This window comes from Salarias fasciatus, chromosome 3, assembly GCF_902148845.1.
Source record: "Salarias fasciatus chromosome 3, fSalaFa1.1, whole genome shotgun sequence".
NCBI lineage: Eukaryota > Metazoa > Chordata > Actinopteri > Blenniiformes > Blenniidae > Salarias > Salarias fasciatus.
In genome coordinates this window covers 21,278,614-21,302,100 of record NC_043747.1, presented here as the reverse complement: position 1 = coordinate 21,302,100, position 23,487 = coordinate 21,278,614, and the positions used below count along the sequence as shown (strand labels likewise).

Here is a 23,487-nt window from a genome sequence, read left to right as displayed (position 1 = left end):
AGGAGGAGGAAAATGAAGTGTACACGGTTATTGATTTTCCTAAATGGTTATGATTTATTATCCGTGTACACGTGTAGACGTTGACATCCCTAATTGTAACAATACATAAGTTTCACATCGGAACAGAAGGAGTTAAGATTCCTCAATATAACGCTCAGTGACTCATGATCTTTTGTGTTTGTTGCTAGATTGAGCGTTTGCAGAACACCCATCTGCGTCGCGCCTACGAAGTCCAGAAGAGGCACATTTCAGAGAAGAACAAGCAGGAGGGGGGGAGCGAGGGAAAAACTTCTGTATCACGGGTCCACCAAGTACAGCTGCGACTCCATCTCGACGACTGGCTTTAATCGTCGTTTCTGTGGTCAAAATGGTAAAGATACCCCTAGAATAGTATGACGACTACTACTTCTCCCCTTCCCTCGTTGAAAATGTGGGTTTAATTTGCCTCATCTCCTGTTCATCTCATCCTCAGGAACTGCATATGGTGCTGGAGTTTACTTTGCTGTGAATGCATCTTACTCAGCGAATGTGCACTACTCCAAGCCGGCTGCTGACAAGTCTCAGGTCATGTTCGTGGCTCGAGTGCTGACCGGCATCTACACTCAGGGCAACAGCAGCATGAACGTCCCTCCTCCTCGAGTCAGCTGGCGGCCCCACGACCGCTTCGACAGCGTGGTGGATCAAATGGATAAGCCCCAGATGTACATCGTGTTTCACGACAGCCAGGCTTACCCAGACTATCTCATCACCTTCAAATGAGGGGGAAATACTGAGGGGAGGTCCTGCACAGCTGAAAACAGCTGGTTTTACTCTATAGGGCCACATTGTAACATAATCTCAGGGTATCATTTCGTTCTTGTAGTTTAGTTATAAACTGTGCCAACTGAAGCCATACTTTAAAGAAGAATTATTGTCTGTGTATTATTTACTGTGTGTAGTCAAAATCAAGGTGGTGTGATGCTGATCGCCTTGATAAATAAATGAATCAATAAAATTGCAACAAACCTTCAAATAAACTGCCTTTTTCAACTGTAATCAGAAAATTAAATGAGCACAAATTGGAACACATATTCCTTATTAGTATGAATAATTTAAGAAAAATGACAGAGGGTTAAAAGCAAAAATACATTAAAACAAAGAGCAAAAGTGAACTAGAAAATTCCAGAGGAAATTTTACTTTGTGCCTACCAGCTGCTGCTGACAGTGATCTGTGTGTGTGTGTGTGTGTGTGTGTGTGTGTGTGTGTGTGTGTGTGTTTATATAACACCTCTATATTCACTGTGAGCTCTGAGCTGAGATCAGCCACGACAGTCAGCAGGTGTGTGTGTGTTGCCATGGAGACCAGCTGCAGTCAGCAGCCACAACAGTGATTCAGCAGTTTCACTCAGTTCGTATGGTTGAATAAATGTTTGTCTCATGCTAGCTGTTGCCAAAGCTGTCCGTCCCTGAGAGTGGGATCCCTCCATACTGTGGTTCTCCCCAAGATTTCTTCTTTTCCACTGGGTTTTTGGAGTTTTTTCTTGCCGGATGTGAGGGTCTAAGGCAGTGGTTGCTTCGTTTTGTCTTGTTGCTGTGAATTTGACATATTAACATTATGCTTATTCACTGTTTTTATTTTTACCAACCAATGTAACATCTTGAAGCCCTCTGAGGCAACTGTTGTTGTGATACTGGGCTATACAAAAATAAATTGATTGATGGGGGGGAATAAATGTCTTTTCTCGAGAACTGAAGAAGTTTTTTTTTGTCTCTGGGTGACTGTCATCTGTTTACATGGATGTTCCTACAGGAATAATGATGGAATATTGTGGAGGAAATACTCTCAATAGATAAACTGACGATTGATTTGAGGAACTAAAGCAGAAAGCCATGAGCAAAGATGGGAAAAATATGCAACAGAAAGTATTGCCTGTAAATGCCTTTATTTTTGAAGGGCATCACTTCTTTTTACAATGAGCCTTTCCTTTTTTTGTGAGTGAAGTGTCAGTTGCCATGGCTCCACGGAGGCGCTTGCTTGGAGGAAACCGATAAAATTCGCTATAAATACACTTAAATATTTATTGAATTGTATTGTAACTCGTCTAATAAGGATTTTTTAGTGTCATGTACTTATTGTTCGCATCTGTTCTTTAACTCTTAAGCTCTACAGATCTGAAAAGTCTGATGAAAGTTATTTACCACCTTAACGGCTGAAATCATCAGCACCTTGGAAAGCAGAAACAATGTGTGAATAGTGTACATTGTTTCTATTGTTGGTGAATGGGCGAGGTCCTTTACTTAAGAATGTCCTTGTTTGTTTGCTTATTAGTATAGCTGTGCAATGTGCATATATTGTATTAGTAAAAACCTAAAACATAAATCTAATTGTCTAAATTATTTGGACTTGTGTAAGAATCACTTGTATTGTGTGATGCTAAAAAGAAGTGTTTGTTTTTCGTTTTATCCTTTTTTGAAGCTTTCACGCCACGGTATTCACTGCGTCTATGATGATTGAAAGTCTTCAAATAGTTACATTTTAAGAATATTTTTAAGCTTAGCATGACATCTAGAGGCACTAAGTGGTATTACTGCAGGTTCTATTATACACCATTATTCTTGGGCTAAACCAAAAATTGGGAAAAAAAATTCCTATGGTGCAACATTAATTACATTATTGACAAGCACTTTCTCCTCAATATTTAAGTCAGAGCACATTTAAATGTACCTGACTGGATAAATGGAAGAAAATCCCACTTCAAAAGGGAAAATAACTTCATGTAATCCTCATCTTTCAAGGAAGTGAAGCTGAAACGGGTCATTCCTTCAGTTCAAACTGACACTCAATCTGGGAAGAAGTTTTTAAACAATTAAATTCAAGGTTGCTCTTGAGCAGGGACCACCAGTATGATAGATGATGGAAATGTTGTTAGGCCAGAGGAAGCTTTCTTTTTTAAATAAATGAAGGAGAGAAAAAACACAACCTTACAATAACTTCTTTACACATTTTATTCCAAGAATGTTTCTTGAAGCACTTAAAAAGGTTCTTGTGAAGAAGTTTTTCCTTGATAGTTTTTTAAACCCAGGTAAAATAGAATTCGGCAATTTTTCATTGTTTTTTGTTTTTACTTTTTAACCTACATTTTAAATTGTTCGAAGCCCCAGTATCTGCTTTGATAATAAATTGGTGAAATAATTGTTGCTGTGGTGCAACTTTAATTACATTATTGTCAAGTGTTTTCAGAGGACATTTCAATGTACCTGAATGGATAAAAAGAGGAAAATACCACCTCAAAGGGACTATAAACTGCAGTATGCATCTGTCTGTGTGTTTAGGTAATGAGAAGGAGGTACTTATTGAAAATGAAAGTAAAAGGAGACATCCTGTCAGTTCAGTGGCAAACAGGCTCATGAGCTGAGAAGAAGTTTTTTCAAGAAGGTTTTTTTTACCAGGGCAAAATGGAAGTATACAAACATCCATTGTTTTTTGAAGCAAGAGACATGACTAACAAGGAAAAGGAGAAGGTGACAAGATACTTTCAGATAAGAAGAGAGTGTGGAGGAGGTGAATGTGGAGTGATACAGAAACTTCCAGGAAACAGATATGTAATCCGTTTCAAGGACAAAGAAGGTAAGCTCTCTGCACTGGTTTCAATAAGCTCAGTATTAAATAATATTTCACATTTTGAGCATCTTTGAGAAGTCTGATTGTGACATTTGCTGTTGACAGACCAGGAAAGGGTTTTGCAGAGACAGTTTCACACCATCTCTCTTCCTGATGGAGAAATTCGACTGACTGTGAGTCGGATCAATCCAACAGAAACACCGGATCAACCAAAGACCAGTCAGACACAGGTCAGTTTCAGTGACTTTTATCAACCCTCGGGTCTTTCCACGAAACTCTTTTATCAGCTCTCAGTAATAAACACACCTGTCCGTTCCGATACTACTAAATCATTCAGTGACGCTACTTTTCTCGAGGTCTTAAAATAGACCCGCTGTCATTACACAGTCTTGAAAAGTACTTTGAAATTTTATTTTAACTCTTTCCAAATCGCGTTGAAGTGTCCGCACGGTGTTTCGGCTCGGCAGGGCAGCTCCCCCCTCCTCCCTGCTTACCTCCTCCTCCCCTCGGGGAGAGCCCGGTCTCCTCCTCCTCCTCCTGCAGCCTTCCAAACGTGAGCCACGCGTTTCATATATTTACGTTCGTTGCAAAATGTCCCAATTAAAATCAGGAGGAGGGCAAGCAGTTGTGCTGAGCGTTATTTTTTTCCCCCGAAATGTTAACGGCACAGAACGGCTTTAGAGCTCAGCAGGACGTGAGTGCGCATGCGCGTCTTCTTCCTGAACACAGCGGTTGCCATGGGGACGGGTGCGTTTGATTTACCGCACTGGGAAGTTTTCCACAACCGACCCACATGAGTCATAGGTATACAACGTTTGTATCAGGGCAGGACAAACAATAAATGACACCAACTAATGATCTGTGAATTAATACTTTTATTCAAGATGTGCGTCAGTATTTACAGGGTTATTTAGTTTTGATCATTTACAGTGTTTACTGTTTTTATATCATGACAACAGAAACTACACAAATGACCATGATCGAAAGTTTACATACCCCAGTTTTTAATACTTGGATATCTTCTTACATCCCTTTCCTGTTTTATACAGTTCAGTTACCTTTTCCCACAGATGTTTTGCTTTCCCCATGACTCAGAATCCAGAGATATCAGTGCAAGGGTCAGTCAGGAGCCCAGAAACTCCCTGTACCTTTATACACACATTGAGCAGACAGGTGTGGCTGGTTACCTTTGGCAGCCATTCAAACTCATTTATCTCAACTTGTCTGCATGTTATCAGGCCAAAATCTCAAGGGAATGTAAACATTTGATCTGGGTTGTTAGTGCAGTTTCTGTTGTCTATTATTTAAAAAGAGCAAACACAGTTGTTTCATATTTTGTGGCTTAACCCAGACATAAAAAAAATGAGTGGAGTATAGGATAGGATAGGATAGAAATGTATGATTATCCGCTGTCACAACATGTCGATAACATCGACATGAACACTGAATAATCATATATCTGTTGGGTGTTTTTCTTCCTCAGACTTTCACAAAAACAAACACGAAAAGCCTTGAGAAGATTTACTATTTGGATGTTTTCCTCCTGTACTATATGAGAGACAATCCCAAAGCTTTCACATATTTCCAAAAAGAACTCTCCTTAATCGACTGTGAGATGGAATTAAAGTGTGATGAAGAGAAGGCTGTGGTGAGGGGAGATGTGGATAAAGGCCCTGGAGGAGCCTTCGGAGGTGTTGCAGAGAAATGGGAGCAGCAGGTGGACCAGGTCATCATCAACATCACCGAGAATTACGTCTGCCATCATGTACTGGAGGCAAAACACGTTCAGGTGTTACTGCAGGATCTGTCCTTTGTGAATGAAGACATCAAGGTGTACACAAACAGTGGATATCCTGTGATTGTGGGGAAAGCAGAGGCAGTGAAAAAAAGGGTCGCAATCCTGACAAAGAGCCTGCTGAGCCGAAAGGAAAAGCCAATTACAGAGAATCAGCTAAAACTGATAGAGCAAGAGTTCTGCCGTGAATTGCGTGCACACTATCCAGATGTTCAGTACAGCAGAGGTAAAGGCATCATCATCCTGGAAGGCCTGGAAGATGAGGTGCAGTCTGGAGCCACAAAGCTCGATGAACTCATTGGCCAAATCAAAGAAAGGAAGCTTCAGTTCCCAACACCTTTACTGAACTTTATCAATTTCAGTGGCGCCATTTCCAAATACCAAGCTGGCTTCCAGCAGAGCTTTAGAAATCCTGTCTCTATAGAGATGAGGCTGGACCTGGTTCTGTCCAGCCTGTCCACTGATGCTTTGGACGAGGTCCAGGCAGCGCTGGTGAAAGATCTGAATGTGTCCACCATCCAGCTGCAGGGACCTGCAGCAGTTTCTCCACATCTGGACAAACTGAAAGACATCCTGAATCAAGCCCAGAGGAAAGCAAACTGTGACGAGCTCAGAGTGGAGGTCAGCTTCATCCCGGGAATCAATGGAGCCAACAAAGTACAACTTGTGGGCTACAGTGCAAATGTGCTTCAGTTTAAAGACATTATTCAAGACTATCAGCTGAATGAAGTTATGAGTCAGGACACAGTGAACCTGTCGAATCCTGAATTCGCTGATTGTTTCGATAAAATCTTAGACCTGACCGGTATCAAGTCACCCAACGTGACTTTTAAGTCTCTCGTTTACCAAATCCTTGTGTGATCCTGTCTGGTCCTCATTGCAAAGTTCAAGAAGCCAAGCAGGCTTTACTTTCAGCTTTGGCTTCTCTGACGTCACACACGTTGGTTCTGGAAGGCTCAGGAGCTCAGCGATACTATCAGACAACTGGTAAAGACAGCAAGGAGCTGGTAGAGCACTCCTTCAGGATTATTATCAGGGAGCAGCAATGTGCATCCCCTTCAGATGTAAAAAGCAAACAAAGAAGCTCCCAAAGCCACATGACTCTCCTCTCAAGACTTCCAGTTTCCACTCACAATGTGAGTTCTCCCATCAAGAAAGCCAACGTTGCCATCAAGCTTGGTTCTTTGGAAGATGAGCAGGTTTGACCATTTCCATTATTTTTCATCAGTATGTCCTCAAGTAACACAAAAAACAGAACAGTACATTAACTGATTTGACTGTGTTTCACTGCCTGCCTCAAAGGTGAATGTTCTGGTCGTCCCCATGGTCAACAAACAGCTGACTTCCACACAGATTGGTGAATGCCTTCTGAAGAAAGCTGGGAACGCACTGAAATCAAACTTCGACTCTCTGGCGTTGAACCGCAGCTTCGCTCCTGGAGACATTTTGCAGGTTGACGGTCCTCCATCGCTGGGCTGCTCAAAGATCTTCTTCATTGAGTGTTTACCTTGGGATGGAGCCAGAGGGGCGAGTGTCCAGGTAAAGTAAGAGAACTGGAAAAGAAAATATATTTATTGAATTTGAAGGTCTGCTTATTGGAGGCAAGCTTGTAAAGTTGACCATAGAGTTTTCAAGTTGATTACTCTAATGATGACCTCAACAATCAGTGTCGAGAGAACCAGCAAGTGATGCTCAAATCGGAAAGGTTTGGCATTGAAATGTATCCATTTTAAACCCAACTGAAGCTTTTTGAATAACATCTAAACTTGTCAAAAGGCAAAAATAATCATAGTTTTGTTTTGAAAAACAAGTTTTTTCCTCATGAACATTCATCTTGTTGCATTTTCGTAATAAAATGGTCAATAAAACCCAAATGTTCCTGCATTCACAAGTAATTGAAAACATTTGGTGTTGATTAAAGCTGGGGTCGACGATCTTGGAAACTGGCATGTGGCACGAATGTAGCATCTCCCCAAGGCTCCGCCCAGCTCCCACCCCATTGGAGGAGCTCCCTTTGGGAGCGAACGCATTGGACGCGGAAGTGCCACGCGCACGGAGTTTGTGATTGCCTCCAATGTTATTAACCTTCTGACTGCCCGCACACAAGGAGCGCAGCGCGCCCGCTCCGCTTCATTCTATTTTTCACGCGAGCAACGAGCGCCTTGGCAATGCACGCGCGCACTGAACCAGGGCCAGTGCACCCCATTGAAATGTATGCGCAGGGGGCTGGTAGAACGGCGAAGGGATTTGATTGGTCCGCGCCTTTCGATTGGTCGGAGTTTTTACACTCCTGTGGCCGCTACAGTGGTCAGATTTTTTCCGCACCTTTATCCGTCCACACAATGTATTGACTTCTCCCAAGGGGCAAGGAGCAGTTCACTCAGTATGACAAAAATTGCTTTTGGACAACATCGTCTACCCCAGCTTTAATAAAACAGTTAAAGTTTGTGAAGGAGAAAAGCATTCTATTACATTTCTTTCATGACCTTGTTTCACAACTTTACGATAATTCATTTCATCTATATACCAGTATCTCTTTATTTTAATTCCATTACATTTCATTAATGACCTTGTATCTTTCGGATATTTCATTTAATCTACATACCAGTACCGAATATCTTCACATTTCTTCATGTATATTCTTACAATGAAAATGAAAGAAAATTGTATTTTGTTTTTGTGCTCTGCAGGCTCTTGGTAAAGGACTCAGACAGTGCTTGGATCTATGTACTCAGCAGGGCTTGTGTTCATTAGCTTTTCCTGTTATCGGGCCTGGAAAATTGCTAAAATATCCTCCCAGTGAAGCCGTTCAAGTGCTCACTGATGCTGTTTGTGGGTTTGGATCATCTGCATCGTCCAGTTCGCTCTCCACCATCCACATCATCATCAAACCCGGTGATCCTGACTCAGACGAGGTGAATATATCGAACACAATTTCTGCATCGCATGTGAGATGCACTGCTTGATGTTTGATTGCTTCTGTTTCTGTCACAGCTCTACCGTGACCTCTACCAACACCTGAGCATGAGCCAAGGAGGGGAAGGTATTCCAGAAAAACCAGTTCAGTCAGGGCTTCATGACATGATATTCTGACCTGCTGATAAAAAAAACTCTAATCTGAAACGTGATCCTTCCCTCCAGAGATCTTCAGATCCCTCACCAGTGACCTGGATGAAATACCATCAAGTTGGGAGGCGGAGTTAAACTGCAGATGGTTTTTGGGGACATAACTGACGAGACGACAGATCTTGTGGTGAACACAACAGACTTCACAAATTTTGACCCCGGTAAATGAATTTTGATCGAGAAACTGAAAGGAACTTCATTTTGCTGGTGACTTTTCAATTTTACCTCCTAAATTCAAGAATTCACTTTCCCACCAACCTTGTGTTGTGGGAAAGCTTGTCCCTCCAACCTTGTGGGAAAGTGATGGAAATCATCATTGCAGGGGCCTTGAAGTATTTGCCTTCAAAGCTCTAAAAAATGTGTTAATTTTCTTTATTTTGTGACTTTTTAAGTGATTAATAATTACACCAACAGGGGGGTTTACTTTTTTAAATACATGTATCAATAACTGGGAAACAAAATATGAAGTCATGTGATTATTCAACAGTAGTAGGGATGTGCGATACCACTTTTTTTCAGACCGATACCAAGTACGAGTACTTCATCTTCAGTACTCACCGATACCGATACTTGCATACCGATACTTTATACACATAAAATTTAAAATAATGCAATGAGATTATTTTTGAAAATGAATTTTATTTCCAATAAAAAGGCAGCCCAGCCACTATGTTTAAGTCCAAAATAATAGTCTGAAAAATAAAACAAGCAACTGAGTTGCACTTATTTAAATGAAATTAAGTGCAAGATAAAACAATTTCTCAGAGTTTTACACTTTACATAAACTAAGGTTTTTAAATGTACTAATTTGAATGATTTTTTTATGAACTAAAGTCAAAGATAGAAAACCCCCTGAGTTTAAAGAGTTGCTCGTGTTATTTGTGCTGCTCTCGGATCTCTGCTCTTCAGTTTCTCGGTCTTCTGCAGAGTTTGCCGTCGAGTTGCTGCCGGAGTTTTCTTTTTTTCCAGCACAACAGCGTCAGACTCTCGTCCACAAGCTTCGCCCTGAGACGTTTAAACAAATTACTAGTGGTAAATGAACAACATCGCGCACCTCCTTTAGCAATTTTAGCATTGCAGAGTTAGCATTCTGCAAAGCTCGGCTCGTTTTCACTTATATAACAGAATGTCCACACCGGCGGTTCTGGTGAGACGAGCAGCCGTTCTGGATTCATCCTGTTGTCTCAGCTCTGGATGAGACTCATAGAGAAGTCAGCCCGCTGCAGTGTAGCCCTGCGCCTGTCAGCGCTCCAGAGGAGCTTCTTCCTCTTTCATGTTTGTCGGCAGCTTGCATCCCATTCGGTTGCACTACCGCCAACTGCTGGTGAGGAGGGCTTACTACACGTGGGGTTTTCTTGCCGTGAGTATCGGCGGCTGGTATCGGTAGCCTTCACGAGTACCCGATACCTTGAAATAAGGCCAGTATCGGCCCGATACCGATACCTGGTATCGGTACTCGCACATCCCTAAACAGTAGTGAATAATAATATCGCTGCACACAAAGAAATAATCATATTGTTATTTAATTGGAACTTTGGGAAATTAGAAACATTGTTTTGTTTAATGTATTTATATATTTTTCATTTTGCAGATGGTGTGTGCAAGTCTATCTTTGCTGTCGCTGGACCAGAGGTACAGGAAGAACTGAAAGCAGGTAAAAACAGAAAAAGGCTGTTGCTACTTTTAATTGAGTTATATTCAATAGCTTCTGACTAAATCTGATTACATTTATTTTTTTTGTAGCGAGAAGAAACTCAGAAAGCATGGTTTCCACTAAGCCGGGACGGTCCCCTGCAGAGCCATTTTACACGTGTGTGGACAGAAGTCCACCAGCCATATTGAAAAGCTCAGTCAACTGATCATCAAAAGCTGCGAAACAAACCACTACAAATCTGTAGCAATCCCTGCAATCTGTGCTGGTGGGTTCATGGAAAATGGAAGATTGATGGTTACAGGAATCACTTTCAACTGCCCTGGTTTGGTTTGTTGTGCAGGAACCGGCGGGCTGCAGCCTGGACTCGTGGCAGGAGCAATCCTGCGAGGGATCAAGAACGCCACGACTTCCACCAACCTTCACACCCTGCGCGATATCCGCATCATCCTGTACAAGATGGATGTGTTCCTGGCATTTCAGGAGGAAGCCATGCAGATGTTTTCCTCTGCTGCGTACTGTACAGGTGACGTACAACTTCGTCTTTTCTGTGATTACTGAGAAAGCTGCCTGTTTCAGCCTGTCCAGGATTTACCCCGCCCTCGCCCATAGCAGCTGGGATTGGCTCCAGTCCCCCGTGACCCTGAGAAGGACCAAGTGGGTTAGATAATGGATGGATGGATGGATGCCTGTTTCAGTCAGAGGGTGCAGATACGTTTTAGGCCACATTCAGCCCAATTTCATCTTGACTGGGCCGAACGGTTAAATAGAGTCTTGAAATTTAAACCAAGTAATTTCAACTGAAAATGACAAAAACCTCAACATAAAGCCTGTTTAATGAAACCTTCTGGTGCAGAATATAATATAAATATAATGATACCCCCAAAGAAACTTCTCCTGCAGCTGTTGCATTTTGTATGTTTTTACAAAGTCATGGTTGTAAGGCCAATGCTCATTTGTTAGCAACAAGGTAGACTGACCAATGTCTCACTGCGGGACTTAGCATTGTGTTGTGTCCTCTACGCTTAAGAAATTTGTTTATTAAGAATCCACATATTCTTTGAAATTTTTACAGTTTGCACGGTGGTTTGGTGGAACAGATTGGAGCCTTTTGAGGCCCACGATGCCCTGGTTGATGCCTTGTTTGAGTGCCCTGGTTTGAATTTTATTCATATGAAAGCATTTTTTTTTTTCAATGACTTGATTTTTTTTGCCCATTTTCAGGTGCCCTGCCTGAAGCACAGCAACAACAGCCTCGGCTGTCAGCGAGCGCAGACCTCAGCATCCTCAGCAACAGTCCTGCAAGTCAGTCTGCCTTTCTGTTCCTGGGTCTCAGCAGGAAGAGCGTTGAGGACGCCATGGCGAAGCTGAAAGATCTGTATCAGAACCAGTGCTCCACTCACACCTTCAGAAAGAGGAGCTGGACAGTCTCGTGCAGGACGACGTGACAGAGCTGATGCAGCTGATCAACACTCAGGGACTGTACATAAAACGTGACCAGTCAGGTAACTTATCTGTGAGCGGCCTAAAAGATGGCGTCACCCAGGCGGTGATTACATTCAATGCAATTCTCCACGGTAACCTCAGGAGAGAGGTGAGAATCAAGGAGGAAGAGGAACTGTACACCCGTGTGGTTTGGTGCATCATGAGCCACAATGGTCTCTGGGAGAGACTTCCCAAAACTGCAAATTACAGTTTGGAAAAACAAGACATTGCAAGGGGAATAGTGGATGCACATGGAGTCACATGGATGGTAGATCTAAACAGCATGGAGGCCACAAACCTCATGGTCGCAGAGCCCAGGAAGCTCAAACGACTGGAGAACCTGCCAGGTAAGAAGATGGATGTTAGAAGTCACAACAGTGAACCCTAGTGGACAGATTCAGCATAGCAGTTCCCTCTGTTGAAAAATTTCAGGTTGAAAAAATACAGAATGAATGAATTGAATTCTGAAAAATATTATTTATTTATATATTATTTATTCACTCTTTGCAGTACCATCCTGTGAAGATTCTCAGTTTACCGTTCTATTTTGTTCCTGGTCTCAATGTCTTTCAGACTTCACCATGCCTCTGTACTGGGACAGCATGGCCCCCGGGGAGAACGTGAAGGTGGTGGCAGTGCCGCCTTCCTCTGCAGAGTACCGAGCTTTGAAGAGTGCCTTCAGAAAAATTGAGAGCAAGACTGTCATGAAAGTAGGTGGTTCCCAATGGAGACATCTATACCTTTTTGAAAAAAGTAAAAAATTTTAAATTCAGCGGCAAGCTGTTGAGTTCAGTCACTTGTAGGCTTGTAATATCAATTATTCATGAGAAATATACTCAACCAAAAAAACAAAAATTACCCTGGATTAATTTCATCTTTACAGGGCAACTCCGGTTTTTTGACACCTGGACCTTATTTCTAGGTGTGTGCGTGCTCATATACTCACTCAGACAAACATCGTGCAGCTCGGAGTCCTTCAGAAGTTATTTAGATCCAACTGACTTAGCGGGGGCCACGGCAGAGGAGGTTCAGCGCGGAACATAATCTCTGCAAAATCACTCACAGCACAGCGCTCCTCGCCCGGCTTGGAGACCTAAAGAGACTATCGGTGAGGAGAGACTTCCAGGAGCGCCGCGGGGTTGGATGCTCAAACCTCTGCTCTAACTTGGCCACAATTAGCTCAGATGGGAATGTCGCGGAGCTCCTCTCCGCCTCCGTGGTTATGCGGCAGGTCCCCGCGTGCTCCGCGGCCGGCACGGAGCGCGTCTCCGCCCGGGAGCAGAGATCCGGAGCTCTCCCATCAGCCTCCATGGGGCAGCTCTGGGCCGTTGACCTAATCGGCCCCTGGAAGTCAGACGCCCGGGCGCCGTGACAGCTGAGGCTGACTCAAAGTGCTTCTCTGCTGGGAAGAGGAGCTCCAACGTTCTCATCCGAGCTAATTGTGGCTAAGTTAGCGAAAACCGTCAGCTGACTCACCTGAAGACGGTAGACAAGCTGACTTGATGATAACACTGGCGATGGATGAAAAAATATAGCCGAAATGAGCGATTTTGTAGAGATTATGTCCCGCACTGAAGCTCCCCTGCCGTGGCCCCCGCTAAATCGGTTGGATCTAAATAACTTCTGAAGGACTCCGAGCTGCACGATGTTTGTCTGAGTGAGTATATGAGCATGCACACACCTAGAAATAAGGTCCAGGTGTCAAAAAACCGGAGTTGCCCTTTAAGGAATCCAGGCGTGTACACCAGTTGATAGATTTAAAAACATGATAGATTTAAAAACAAAAACTATGTCAATTGAAAATACTTGAGTCACAATAAATGAATTAATAGCAGAGGTTTCCAGAAAGGGAGGCAGGCGTCTCCTGGGGGGCTTCAAACTGTCTGAGTGGCAGTTTAGTGAAAAGATGGAAAAAATATTACTTTACTTATTGGGGAGATTTACAATAAACGTCAAATAGCTTAAATATGTGTGAATTCATTAAAGAGATAAGAGATGCTTCACTCTACCTAAGTGAAATTAAAGGGATAAAAAGACTTATTCTTCAGTTTTTCTAATCAGTAAAAATCAACCTCAATCATCCACCTCATCTCTCTTCAGGCTCTATACTGACTCATAAAATCTAATATCAATAACCTGCTTTTCTTATTTTAATTTTGCTGCATAGTTGATCATAATCTCAATTGATTCTACTCTTTTACATATTCATCTCATAGAGGGCTGCTTGGTATTTGTTGCCTCTTTACAGTTTGATCTCAATGAGCCCATTTAAGGCAGTAAACTCGATCAGTAACACAAGAAGTTCGGCCTGTTTATAATATATAGCCTCATTTACATGACTTCACATTTTTCAGGCTGGTTTGGAAACATGTTCAATGACAGCCAGAGGAACCTTTTTAAATCCTTGAAGAAATATTCTTGGAACTAAATGTGCAAAGAAGTTATTGAAAGGTTGTGTTTTTTCTCCTTCATTTATTTTAAAAAAATAAATGAAGGAGAAAATACTTTACTTACTGAAAAGCTTCCTCAGGCCCCGTATACACAACATTTCCAGTGAAAATGAATGGTGTCTGCATTTTCTTCTCCTAAAAGCTTTGTCTTCCCACTACAGTTTACTGAATGACTGATCAGACTTGTGTCATATAATAATTGAGGTCCCTGCTCAAGAGCAGCCTTGAATTTAATTGTTACGATGCATAAGTTTCACAAAGGAACAGAAGGAGTTAAGACTATAATAGACTATACTAATACTTAATGACTCATGATCTTTTGTTTTGTTTCTAGATTGAGCGTTTGCAGAACATCCATCTGCGTCGCGCCTACGAAGTCCAGAAGAAGCACATTTCAGAGAAGAACAAGCAGGAGGGGGGGAGCGAGGGAAAAACTTCTGTATCACGGGACCACCAAGGACAGCTGCGACTCCATCACGAAAACTGGCTTTAATCGTCGTTTCTATGGACAAAATGGTAAAGATCCAAAGAGAATACTGCGATGACTTACCCCCAAATTCCACATCTTCTGTGTCCGCTCCGGTCCACTCCGCTCTGCTCCGACCCCCGCAGAAAATACGTGGCTATTTCAATGACAGTAGCTGTTTCACAGCCACCCTTCCGCCACGTTCGGCTCCATCTGGGTCCGCTCCGTCAGTCCAAAAATAGAGCCAAGGTCGATGTTTCTCTCCGGTCCGGTCCGACCAGATCCGCACGCACAAATTTCCATAGTTCAGATCGCACCAAACAGGAAAGAGAACTCCAACAACCTCCGGCTTTATACAAAATAAAATCATTTTGTCTTTATTAAAAACTTAAAACTGTTTAAAGACGTTTTATTTGTCCTCACATTAATTTTCAGATATATCACGAACAGACATACCATACTGATTCAAATATACACTTTAAAAAGCGGTTCAAACAAAAACTAAAACACACTTTCAAGTTTTATATGACAAACTTCTATTTTGGCTGTATCAAGCTATAGTCAACCGTTTCTTAATGTTTACACAGCTGCATATATGGCCCATTTGCAGACTATTGTCCATAAATTTCGTGTTTTATACAAAATACATATTCAGGACCATGTATGCATTTTATTCTGAATGGCCTGAATTGCACATGCGCTTCTCTGCTTCTCGGCCGGGCGGAACAAAGGCGCAGTGGAGCAATCCGGAGCAATGCGTGCGCTGTGGGTTTTGAGAATACGGAGTGCAGCGGGGCGGAACGGAGCAGACACGGAAGATGTGGAATTCCTCTGGTGGGCGATATGGCAAAAATAAATTATCACGATACTTTAAGATCAAAATCACTATCACGATTTTATCACAATTCTTTTTTTATATTGATTTTTCTAGACTAATTTGCAAGTTTGACCATTTTCCCCCAATGTTAAATTTACAAAACGTATAAAATGTATTTAAACATGTAAAACCCTAAAAGAAAAAAAAAATATGACAATTTCATCCAAAGAAATAGAAAAGAAACAAATTGGTTTTAAATTAAATAGTACAGTTTTTTTTCTAATCAAAATGTGCAATGAACACAAATGTAAAAAGTAATGAACAACAATAGAGTGCACTTTTGTAACACAGAAACTAAACACAGCAAATAGGGTCAATAAAAATGCACAAGTAGCTGGTTACCACTGAAAGGATAAGTACAGTTTAAACAGCTTTCACATTGTTTATAGAACGAAGTAGAACAATATACTCACCCCGAATGCTTTTCTGATCCGAACAGTGCTTCAGGAGAAATTTAGATCCAAATCAAGCGGTGGACATCCGTAAACGGCTAGCAGACGGGCCATCGGTAACGGCACTCCTAAAACAGCTTTAATCATCCAAAAACTCATTAGTTTCACCAATATTTCATCAGGGTCCGCTCACGCCAATCCTCCACGACAGATATTCGTCCATTTTGCACTAAACTGGAAGAAGAAAGTTGTTGGGTAGCCTCTGGTAGCCCCTGAAATAAAGAGCCGTACTGCACATGAGGGCGACAGCCGTAAACAAAGCTTTCAGTTCAGAGGTCAGCAAAACCACAACATGTATCTTGTAATATATTCGAATGATGTCCAGAGGCGTTTGGTAGCGTGAGGATGTTTATTCCCGAGAGCAGGTATCAGAAGCATGCGTTAGCATTGGCAGTCAAACACACACAACAACAATGCGGCTTCTGTAGCTCCGGCTTACCTAGACATAGATATCTAGACATAGATAGCTAGACAAGCGTGCACTTCTTACTGAACACACATCTGCATACATGACCTATCTTGCAACACCGGGCTGTCGTGGAGGAGAGGTGTGAGCGGACCGTGATAAAATATTGGTGAAACTAATGGGTTTTTGGACGATTAAAGCCGTTTTACCCATGCCCTGTCTGCTAACAGTATGGATGTCCACCACTCGATTTTGGACCTAAATTTCTCCCAAAGCACTGTTCAGATCAGAAAAGCCTTCTGGGTGAGTATATTGTGCTACTTCATTCTATAAACAACGTGAAAGCTGTTTAAACCATACTTATCCTTTAAAGGGCAACAATTTAGAACAAAAACGATTTAACTTTAATGTCTATAACCTGAGTGAATAATACTTGAGAAAATTTTTTGTTCAGGGATCAAAGCTTTTATCTCCTTAAAAAATTAAGGTACAAGGTAATGAACAACAATAACGTACACTTTTGTAACACAAAAAACTTAACACACGAAATAGCTTTTTAGCACAGTTATAATGGGAACCATGTCTTTAGCAAGGTAATAAGTAACTGCTTCAGTTACTTCTTTCTTGGGGTGTCAACATTTACAATTTTTTGTACAAGTGTAACCGGGACTTCTCACCAACGTGGAATCGATTACACGTGACTTCATAGATTTATCTTTTTCACTTGCAGTTGCACTATATGACCACTAGAGGGCTCTGTCTCCATTGAAATACACTACCTCATAATCCCATTAAATCAAAGACATTCCACTAGTTATTAGACAAAAGGGCCACCGTTTAAGCTATTACCTTGATGATATGTTCACTAAGTTTCTTGTCACATTTCTTTGACATGTTGTATATAAAATCCCTCATGCTAGCTTGTGAACCGCTAGCTGCTAGCTAGCGTTAGCATTGGTGCTAGCTTCAGCGTCTCTCCCTCCAGCTTGTTAGGGTGTTTCCATGGCAGCTGGTCTCTCGTAGATCCCATACTGCTGTTGTAAACCAGCTCCCACAGCCTCCACCCAATAGTATTTCCACAGTTTGTGAGAAAAGCTGCCTCACAGTGCCCCGCTCGTTGTTAGCTGCCATCGTGTCCCCGAGTCAAATTGAATGCAACACCGGCTGTGGCTGCAGTTTTGTTTTTTAAATCATTGTCAACATTGCTCCGCATACATCTATTATGTATGTGGATAACTGCACTAGAGGGAACATTTAGGTAATGTTTTTATCTGAAGCTTTCAGGTAATATCATCACTCCAAAATATTATATATAGCTATAGGCGAAAAAAGAATGTGCCCTATAGACGATTTAATGATCTTTCTGATTTATGAGATCGTCCCGACATTATAATCCTTAATGATCTAATATCGTCATATCGCACACCCTACGATGACTACTACTTCTCCCCTTCCCTCTCTGAAAATGTAGGCTAAGTATTTCTAATCCCCTGTTCATCTCATCCTCAGGAACTGCATATGGTGCTGGTGTTTACTTTGCCGTCAATGCATCTTACTCAGCGAATCCGCGCTACTCCAAGCCAGCTGCTGACAACTCTCAGGTCATGTTCGTGGCTCGAGTGCTGACCGGCATCTACACTCAGGGCAACAGCAGCATGAACGTCCCTCCTCCTCGAGACAGCCAGCGGCCCCATGACCGCTTCGACAGCGTGGTGGATAAAGTGGACAATCCCCAGATGTACATTGTGTTTCACGACAATCAGTCTTACCCAGACTATCTCATCACCTTCAAATGAGGGGGAAATAAAACAGCTGGTGTCCCTCTGTAGGGCCACATTGTAACATAATCTCAGGGTATCATTTGCAGGTAGTTCTTGTAGTTTAGTTAGAAAGTGTGCCTACCGAAGCCATACTTTAAAGAAGAATTATTGTCTGTGTATTATTTACTGTCTATAGTCACAATCAACGTGGTGTGATGCTCATCGCCTTGACAAACAAATGAATCAATAAAATTGCAACAATCTTTCAAATAAACTGCCTTTTTCAACTGTAATCAGAAAATTAAATGAGCACAAATTAGGACAAATATTCCTTATTAGTATAAATAATAAAAGAAAAATAGTCAAAGGGTTTAAAATAAAAATACATAAAAACAAAAAGTAAAAGTGAACTAGAAAATTCCGGAGGAAATTTGACTTTGTGTCTGCCAGCTGCTGCTGACAGTGATCAGTGTGTTTGCATAACACCTCAGAATTCACAGTGAGCTCTGAGCTGAGATCAGCCATGACAGAGTCAGCAGGTGTGTGTGTTGCCATGGATACCAGCTGCACTTGTAATGGTGTTATAAGTTATGTTAAAATGCTGTTAAAAACAAATGTGAATTTGTGTAATGTAATATGAGTTCTGTTAAAATGCTGTGAATATGTTAAAATACTAAGGGACAGAATGTTTTAATTCATGAAAGTATTTGGTTAAAAATAACAATTCATGAAAGGTTAAAAAAGATCTAAAGTGAAATTCATAGTAGTTGATCAAATTATCTGTTATCCATTGCTTTGGTCTCCCAGGCAGACACCCAGTGTTGAGCCAAAGATGGTTAATCTGTGTGTTAAACAATTAATTTCTGATATTGTTTTGAAATATGTATTTGGGTCTTACTTGACAATGTTTTCTGCAGTGTTTTTGCTCCTACAAGCTTATTTCTTTGAGAATTGTTTATGATCAGGTTTTGATTACTCATGCCTGAGCCCTGTGGAGGGAAACGCGCTGCTTCCGTCCATCCATTAATACACGGGATGTGACTGAGGAAACAGCGTGTCTTTGTGTTCACTTTATTATTCCCCTTCACAGGTGAGAAATGATAATGATGATGCATTTGTCAGATCATATGTGTTTTCTGTTTGTTAAGAAAGACATGTGGAGTAAAACACTGATGTCTGTAGTGACTTTAAGAGTGAAGGAAGAGTTAAATGTAAGTGGATGTGACACTCATTGTTGTTCCTTTCGACTGCATGGTGGCGTAAATAGCATTATTTCTGAGCCATATTTGTAGTTTTACTGTGCAATGTTGAGCATTTGAATAATATGTGATTGATGGGGAAATGTGTTTCACTCACACTTTCAGAAAAGAGGAGCTGGACAGCCTCATGCAGGACGACGTGACAGGGCTGATCCAGCTGATCGACACTCAGGGGTTGTCCATACAAATTGACCAGTCAGGTAACTTATCTCTGAGTGGACAAAAAGATGGCGTCACCCATGCAGTGATTGCCATCAATGCAATTCTCCACGGTAACCTCAGGAGAGAGATGAGGATCAAGGAGGAAGAGGAACTGTACACCCGTGTGGTTTGGTGCATCATGAGCCACAATGGTCTCTGGCAGAGACTTCCCAAAACTGCAAATTACAATTTGGAAAAACAAGACATTGCAAGGGGAATAGTGGATGCACAGGGAGTCACATGGACGGTAGATCTAAACAGCATGGAGGCCACAAACCTCATGGTCGCCGAGCCCAGGAAGCTCAAACGACTGGAGAATCTGCCGGGTAAGAAGATGGATGTCAGGAGTCACAGTGAACCCTAGTGGACACATTAAGCATAGCAGTTCCCTCTGTTGAAAAATTTCAGGTCATGAGTTTTTTTTTTTTGAATATATCATTCACACTTTGCAGTACCATCCTGTGAAGATTTTCAGTTTACCGATGTATTTTGTTCCTGGTCTCAATGTCTTTCAGACTTCACCATGCCTCTGTACTGGGACAGCATGGCCCCCGGAGAGAAGGTGAAGGTGGTGGCAGTGCCACCTTCCTCTGCAGAGTACCGAGCTTTGAAGAATGCCTTCAGAAAAACTGAGAGCAAGACTGTCATGAAAGTAGGTCCTTCCCAATGATTCAGGGATTTGCAGGTTTGCAATATCAATTATTCATGTATATTCACTCAGTCACAAAGAAATATACTCAACCAAAAAATCCCCAAATCACCCTGAATTAATTTCATCTTTGAGGAGTCTGGGCATGTACACCATTTGATATATTCAAAAACTAAAACTATGTCAACTGAAAACATTTGAGGCAGAAGAAGTGAATCAGTGGCAGAGGTTTTCCAGAAAGGGATTGGCAGGCGTCTCCTGAGGGGCTTCAAACTGTCTGAGAGACTCAGTTTAGTGAAAAGAAGGGAAAAAAAATGACTTATTGGGAAGATTTGCAATAAATGTCAAAATAGCCTAAATTTGTGTGAATTCATTAAAGAGATGCTTTTCTATACCAAAGTGAGATAAATGGTTAAAAAAGACTTTTTCTTCAGGTGTTATTATCAGTAAAAATCGACCTCAATCATCCACTTCTTCAGATGATCTCTCTTCAGGCTCTGTACTGACTCATAAAATCTAGTATCAATAAACTGCTATTCATATTTTAACTTTGCTGCATAGTTGATCATAAGCTCAATGGACTCTCTTCTTTTACATTATATTCATTTCATAGAGGGCTGCTTGGTATTTGTTGCCTCTTTTACAGTTTGATCTCAATGAGCCCATTAACGGAAGTAAAACTCGATCAGTAACACAAGAAGTTCAGCCTGTTTATAATCTTTGAAACAAGGGTTTTAAATTCACCTTCTGCCTTTTTTACTTCAAACCACATCATCAGCCTCATTTACATGACTTCATATTTTTCAGGCTGGTTTGGAAACATGTTCAATGACAGCCAGAGGAACCTTTTTAAATCCTTGAACAAGAAGAAGTTCAACCTGTTTATAGTCTGTGAAACAAGGGTTTTAAATTCACCTTCTGCCTTTATTATGTTTACCCATCATCAGCCAGATTTACGTGACGTCACAGTTATCTTTTTCTATTGCAGTTGCACTATGTGACCACTAGAGTGCTCTGTCTCCATTCAAAAACACTATCTCATAATACCATTAAATCAAAGATGTTCCACAGTTATCAGACAAAAGGGCCATTTCAGCTATTAACTTGATGATATGTTCACTAAGTGTCTTGTCACATTTCTTTGATTTGTTGCATATAAAATTCGTCATGCTAGCTTGTGAAGCACTCGTGTTATCATCGGTGCTAACTTCAGCATCTCTCCCTCCAGCTTGTTAGGGTGTTTCCATGGCGGCTGGTCTCTCGACAGTTTGTGAGAAAAGCTGCCTCACAGCACCCCGCTCGTTGTTAGCTACCATCGCGTCCTCGAGTCAACGTGAACGCAACACCGGCTGTGGCTGTGGTTTTGTTTATTAAATCATCGTCATGCATCTATTATGTATGTGGATAACTGCACTAGAGGGAAAATGTAGTTAGTACATGTTATTATCTGAAGCTTTCAGGTAACATCATCACTCCAAAACAGAACGAGGAGGAGGAGGAGGAAAATGAAGTGTACACGGTTATTGATTTTCCTAAATGGTTATGATTTATATCCGTGTACACGTGTAGACGTTGACATCCCTAATTGTAACAATACATAAGTTTCACATCGGAACAGAAGGAGTTAAGATTCCTCAATATAACGCTCAGTGACTCATGATCTTTTGTGTTTGTTGCTAGATTGAGCGTTTGCAGAACACCCATCTGCGTCGCGCCTACGAAGTCCAGAAGAGGCACATTTCAGAGAAGAACAAGCAGGAGGGGGGAGCGAGGGAAAAACTTCTGTATCACGGGTCCACCAAGTACAGCTGCGACTCCATCTCGACGACTGGCTTTAATCGTCGTTTCTGTGGTCAAAATGGTAAAGATACCCCTAGAATAGTATGACGACTACTACTTCTCCCCTTCCCTCGTTGAAAATGTGGGTTTAATTTGCCTCATCTCCTGTTCATCTCATCCTCAGGAACTGCATATGGTGCTGGAGTTTACTTTGCTGTGAATGCATCTTACTCAGCGAATGTGCACTACTCCAAGCCGGCTGCTGACAAGTCTCAGGTCATGTTCGTGGCTCGAGTGCTGACCGGCATCTACACTCAGGGCAACAGCAGCATGAACGTCCCTCCTCCTCGAGTCAGCTGGCGGCCCCACGACCGCTTCGACAGCGTGGTGGATCAAATGGATAAGCCCCAGATGTACATCGTGTTTCACGACAGCCAGGCTTACCCAGACTATCTCATCACCTTCAAATGAGGGGGAAATACTGAGGGGAGGTCCTGCACAGCTGAAAACAGCTGGTTTTACTCTATAGGGCCACATTGTAACATAATCTCAGGGTATCATTTCGTTCTTGTAGTTTAGTTATAAACTGTGCCAACTGAAGCCATACTTTAAAGAAGAATTATTGTCTGTGTATTATTTACTGTGTGTAGTCAAAATCAAGGTGGTGTGATGCTGATCGCCTTGATAAATAAATGAATCAATAAAATTGCAACAAACCTTCAAATAAACTGCCTTTTTCAACTGTAATCAGAAAATTAAATGAGCACAAATTGGAACACATATTCCTTATTAGTATGAATAATTTAAGAAAAATGACAGAGGGTTAAAAGCAAAAATACATTAAAACAAAGAGCAAAAGTGAACTAGAAAATTCCAGAGGAAATTTTACTTTGTGCCTACCAGCTGCTGCTGACAGTGATCTGTGTGTGTGTGTGTGTGTGTGTGTGTGTGTGTGTGTGTGTGTGTGTGTGTGTGTGTGTGTGTGTGTGTGTGTGTGTGTGTGTGTGTTTATATAACACCTCTATATTCACTGTGAGCTCTGAGCTGAGATCAGCCACGACAGTCAGCAGGTGTGTGTGTGTTGCCATGGGGACCAGCTGCAGTCAGCAGCCACAACAGTGATTCAGCAGTTTCACTCAGTTCGTATGGTTGAATAAATGTTTGTCTCATGCTAGCTGTTGCCAAAGCTGTCCGTCCCTGAGAGTGGGATCCCTCCATACTGTGGTTCTCCCCAAGATTTCTTCTTTTCCCACTGGGTTTTTGGAGTTTTTTCTTGCCGGATGTGAGGGTCTAAGGCAGTGGTTGCTTCGTTTTGTCTTGTTGCTGTGAATTTGACATATTAACATTATGCTTATTCACTGTTTTTATTTTTACCAACCAATGTAACATCTTGAAGCCCTCTGAGGCAACTGTTGTTGTGATACTGGGCTATACAAAAATAAATGATTGATGGGGGGGAATAAATGTCTTTTCTCGAGAACTGAAGAAGTTTTTTTTTGTCTCTGGGTGACTGTCATCTGTTTACATGGA

At 41.7% G+C, this 23,487-nt stretch overlaps 2 protein-coding genes and 1 long non-coding RNA gene across 6 annotated transcripts in view; all 3 read left to right on the top strand.

Moving 5' to 3' along the window:
• Positions 1–23,242, top strand: part of LOC115385913 (protein mono-ADP-ribosyltransferase PARP14-like) — a 37,102-nt gene extending 13,860 nt beyond the window's left edge. For all 4 annotated transcript variants that reach the window (XM_030088004.1, XM_030088007.1, XM_030088005.1 and 1 more), the window contains 4 exons: positions 19,503–19,855; positions 20,045–20,181; positions 21,859–22,039; positions 22,142–23,242. In XM_030088004.1, coding sequence (XP_029943864.1) covers positions 19,503–19,855; positions 20,045–20,181; positions 21,859–22,039; positions 22,142–22,428 — 958 coding nt within the window. In that variant the 3' untranslated portion in view covers positions 22,429–23,242. The remainder of the gene's footprint in view (positions 1–19,502; positions 19,856–20,044; positions 20,182–21,858; positions 22,040–22,141) is intronic.
• Positions 8,575–10,310, top strand: LOC115385923 (uncharacterized). The gene is made up of 3 exons (XR_003931207.1): positions 8,575–8,683; positions 10,114–10,176; positions 10,266–10,310. It is a non-coding gene; the product is annotated as an uncharacterized LOC115385923 (long non-coding RNA).
• On the top strand, positions 10,310–19,413 carry LOC115385922 (uncharacterized). The gene is made up of 6 exons (XM_030088020.1): positions 10,310–10,441; positions 10,517–10,699; positions 11,398–12,005; positions 12,232–12,368; positions 14,443–14,624; positions 17,819–19,413. Exons 3-5 carry the CDS (start codon positions 11,630–11,632, stop codon positions 14,599–14,601), a joined length of 672 nt encoding a protein of 223 aa, XP_029943880.1. The 5' UTR covers positions 10,310–10,441; positions 10,517–10,699; positions 11,398–11,629; the 3' UTR covers positions 14,602–14,624; positions 17,819–19,413.
• Positions 23,243–23,487: the final 245 nt, after the last annotated feature.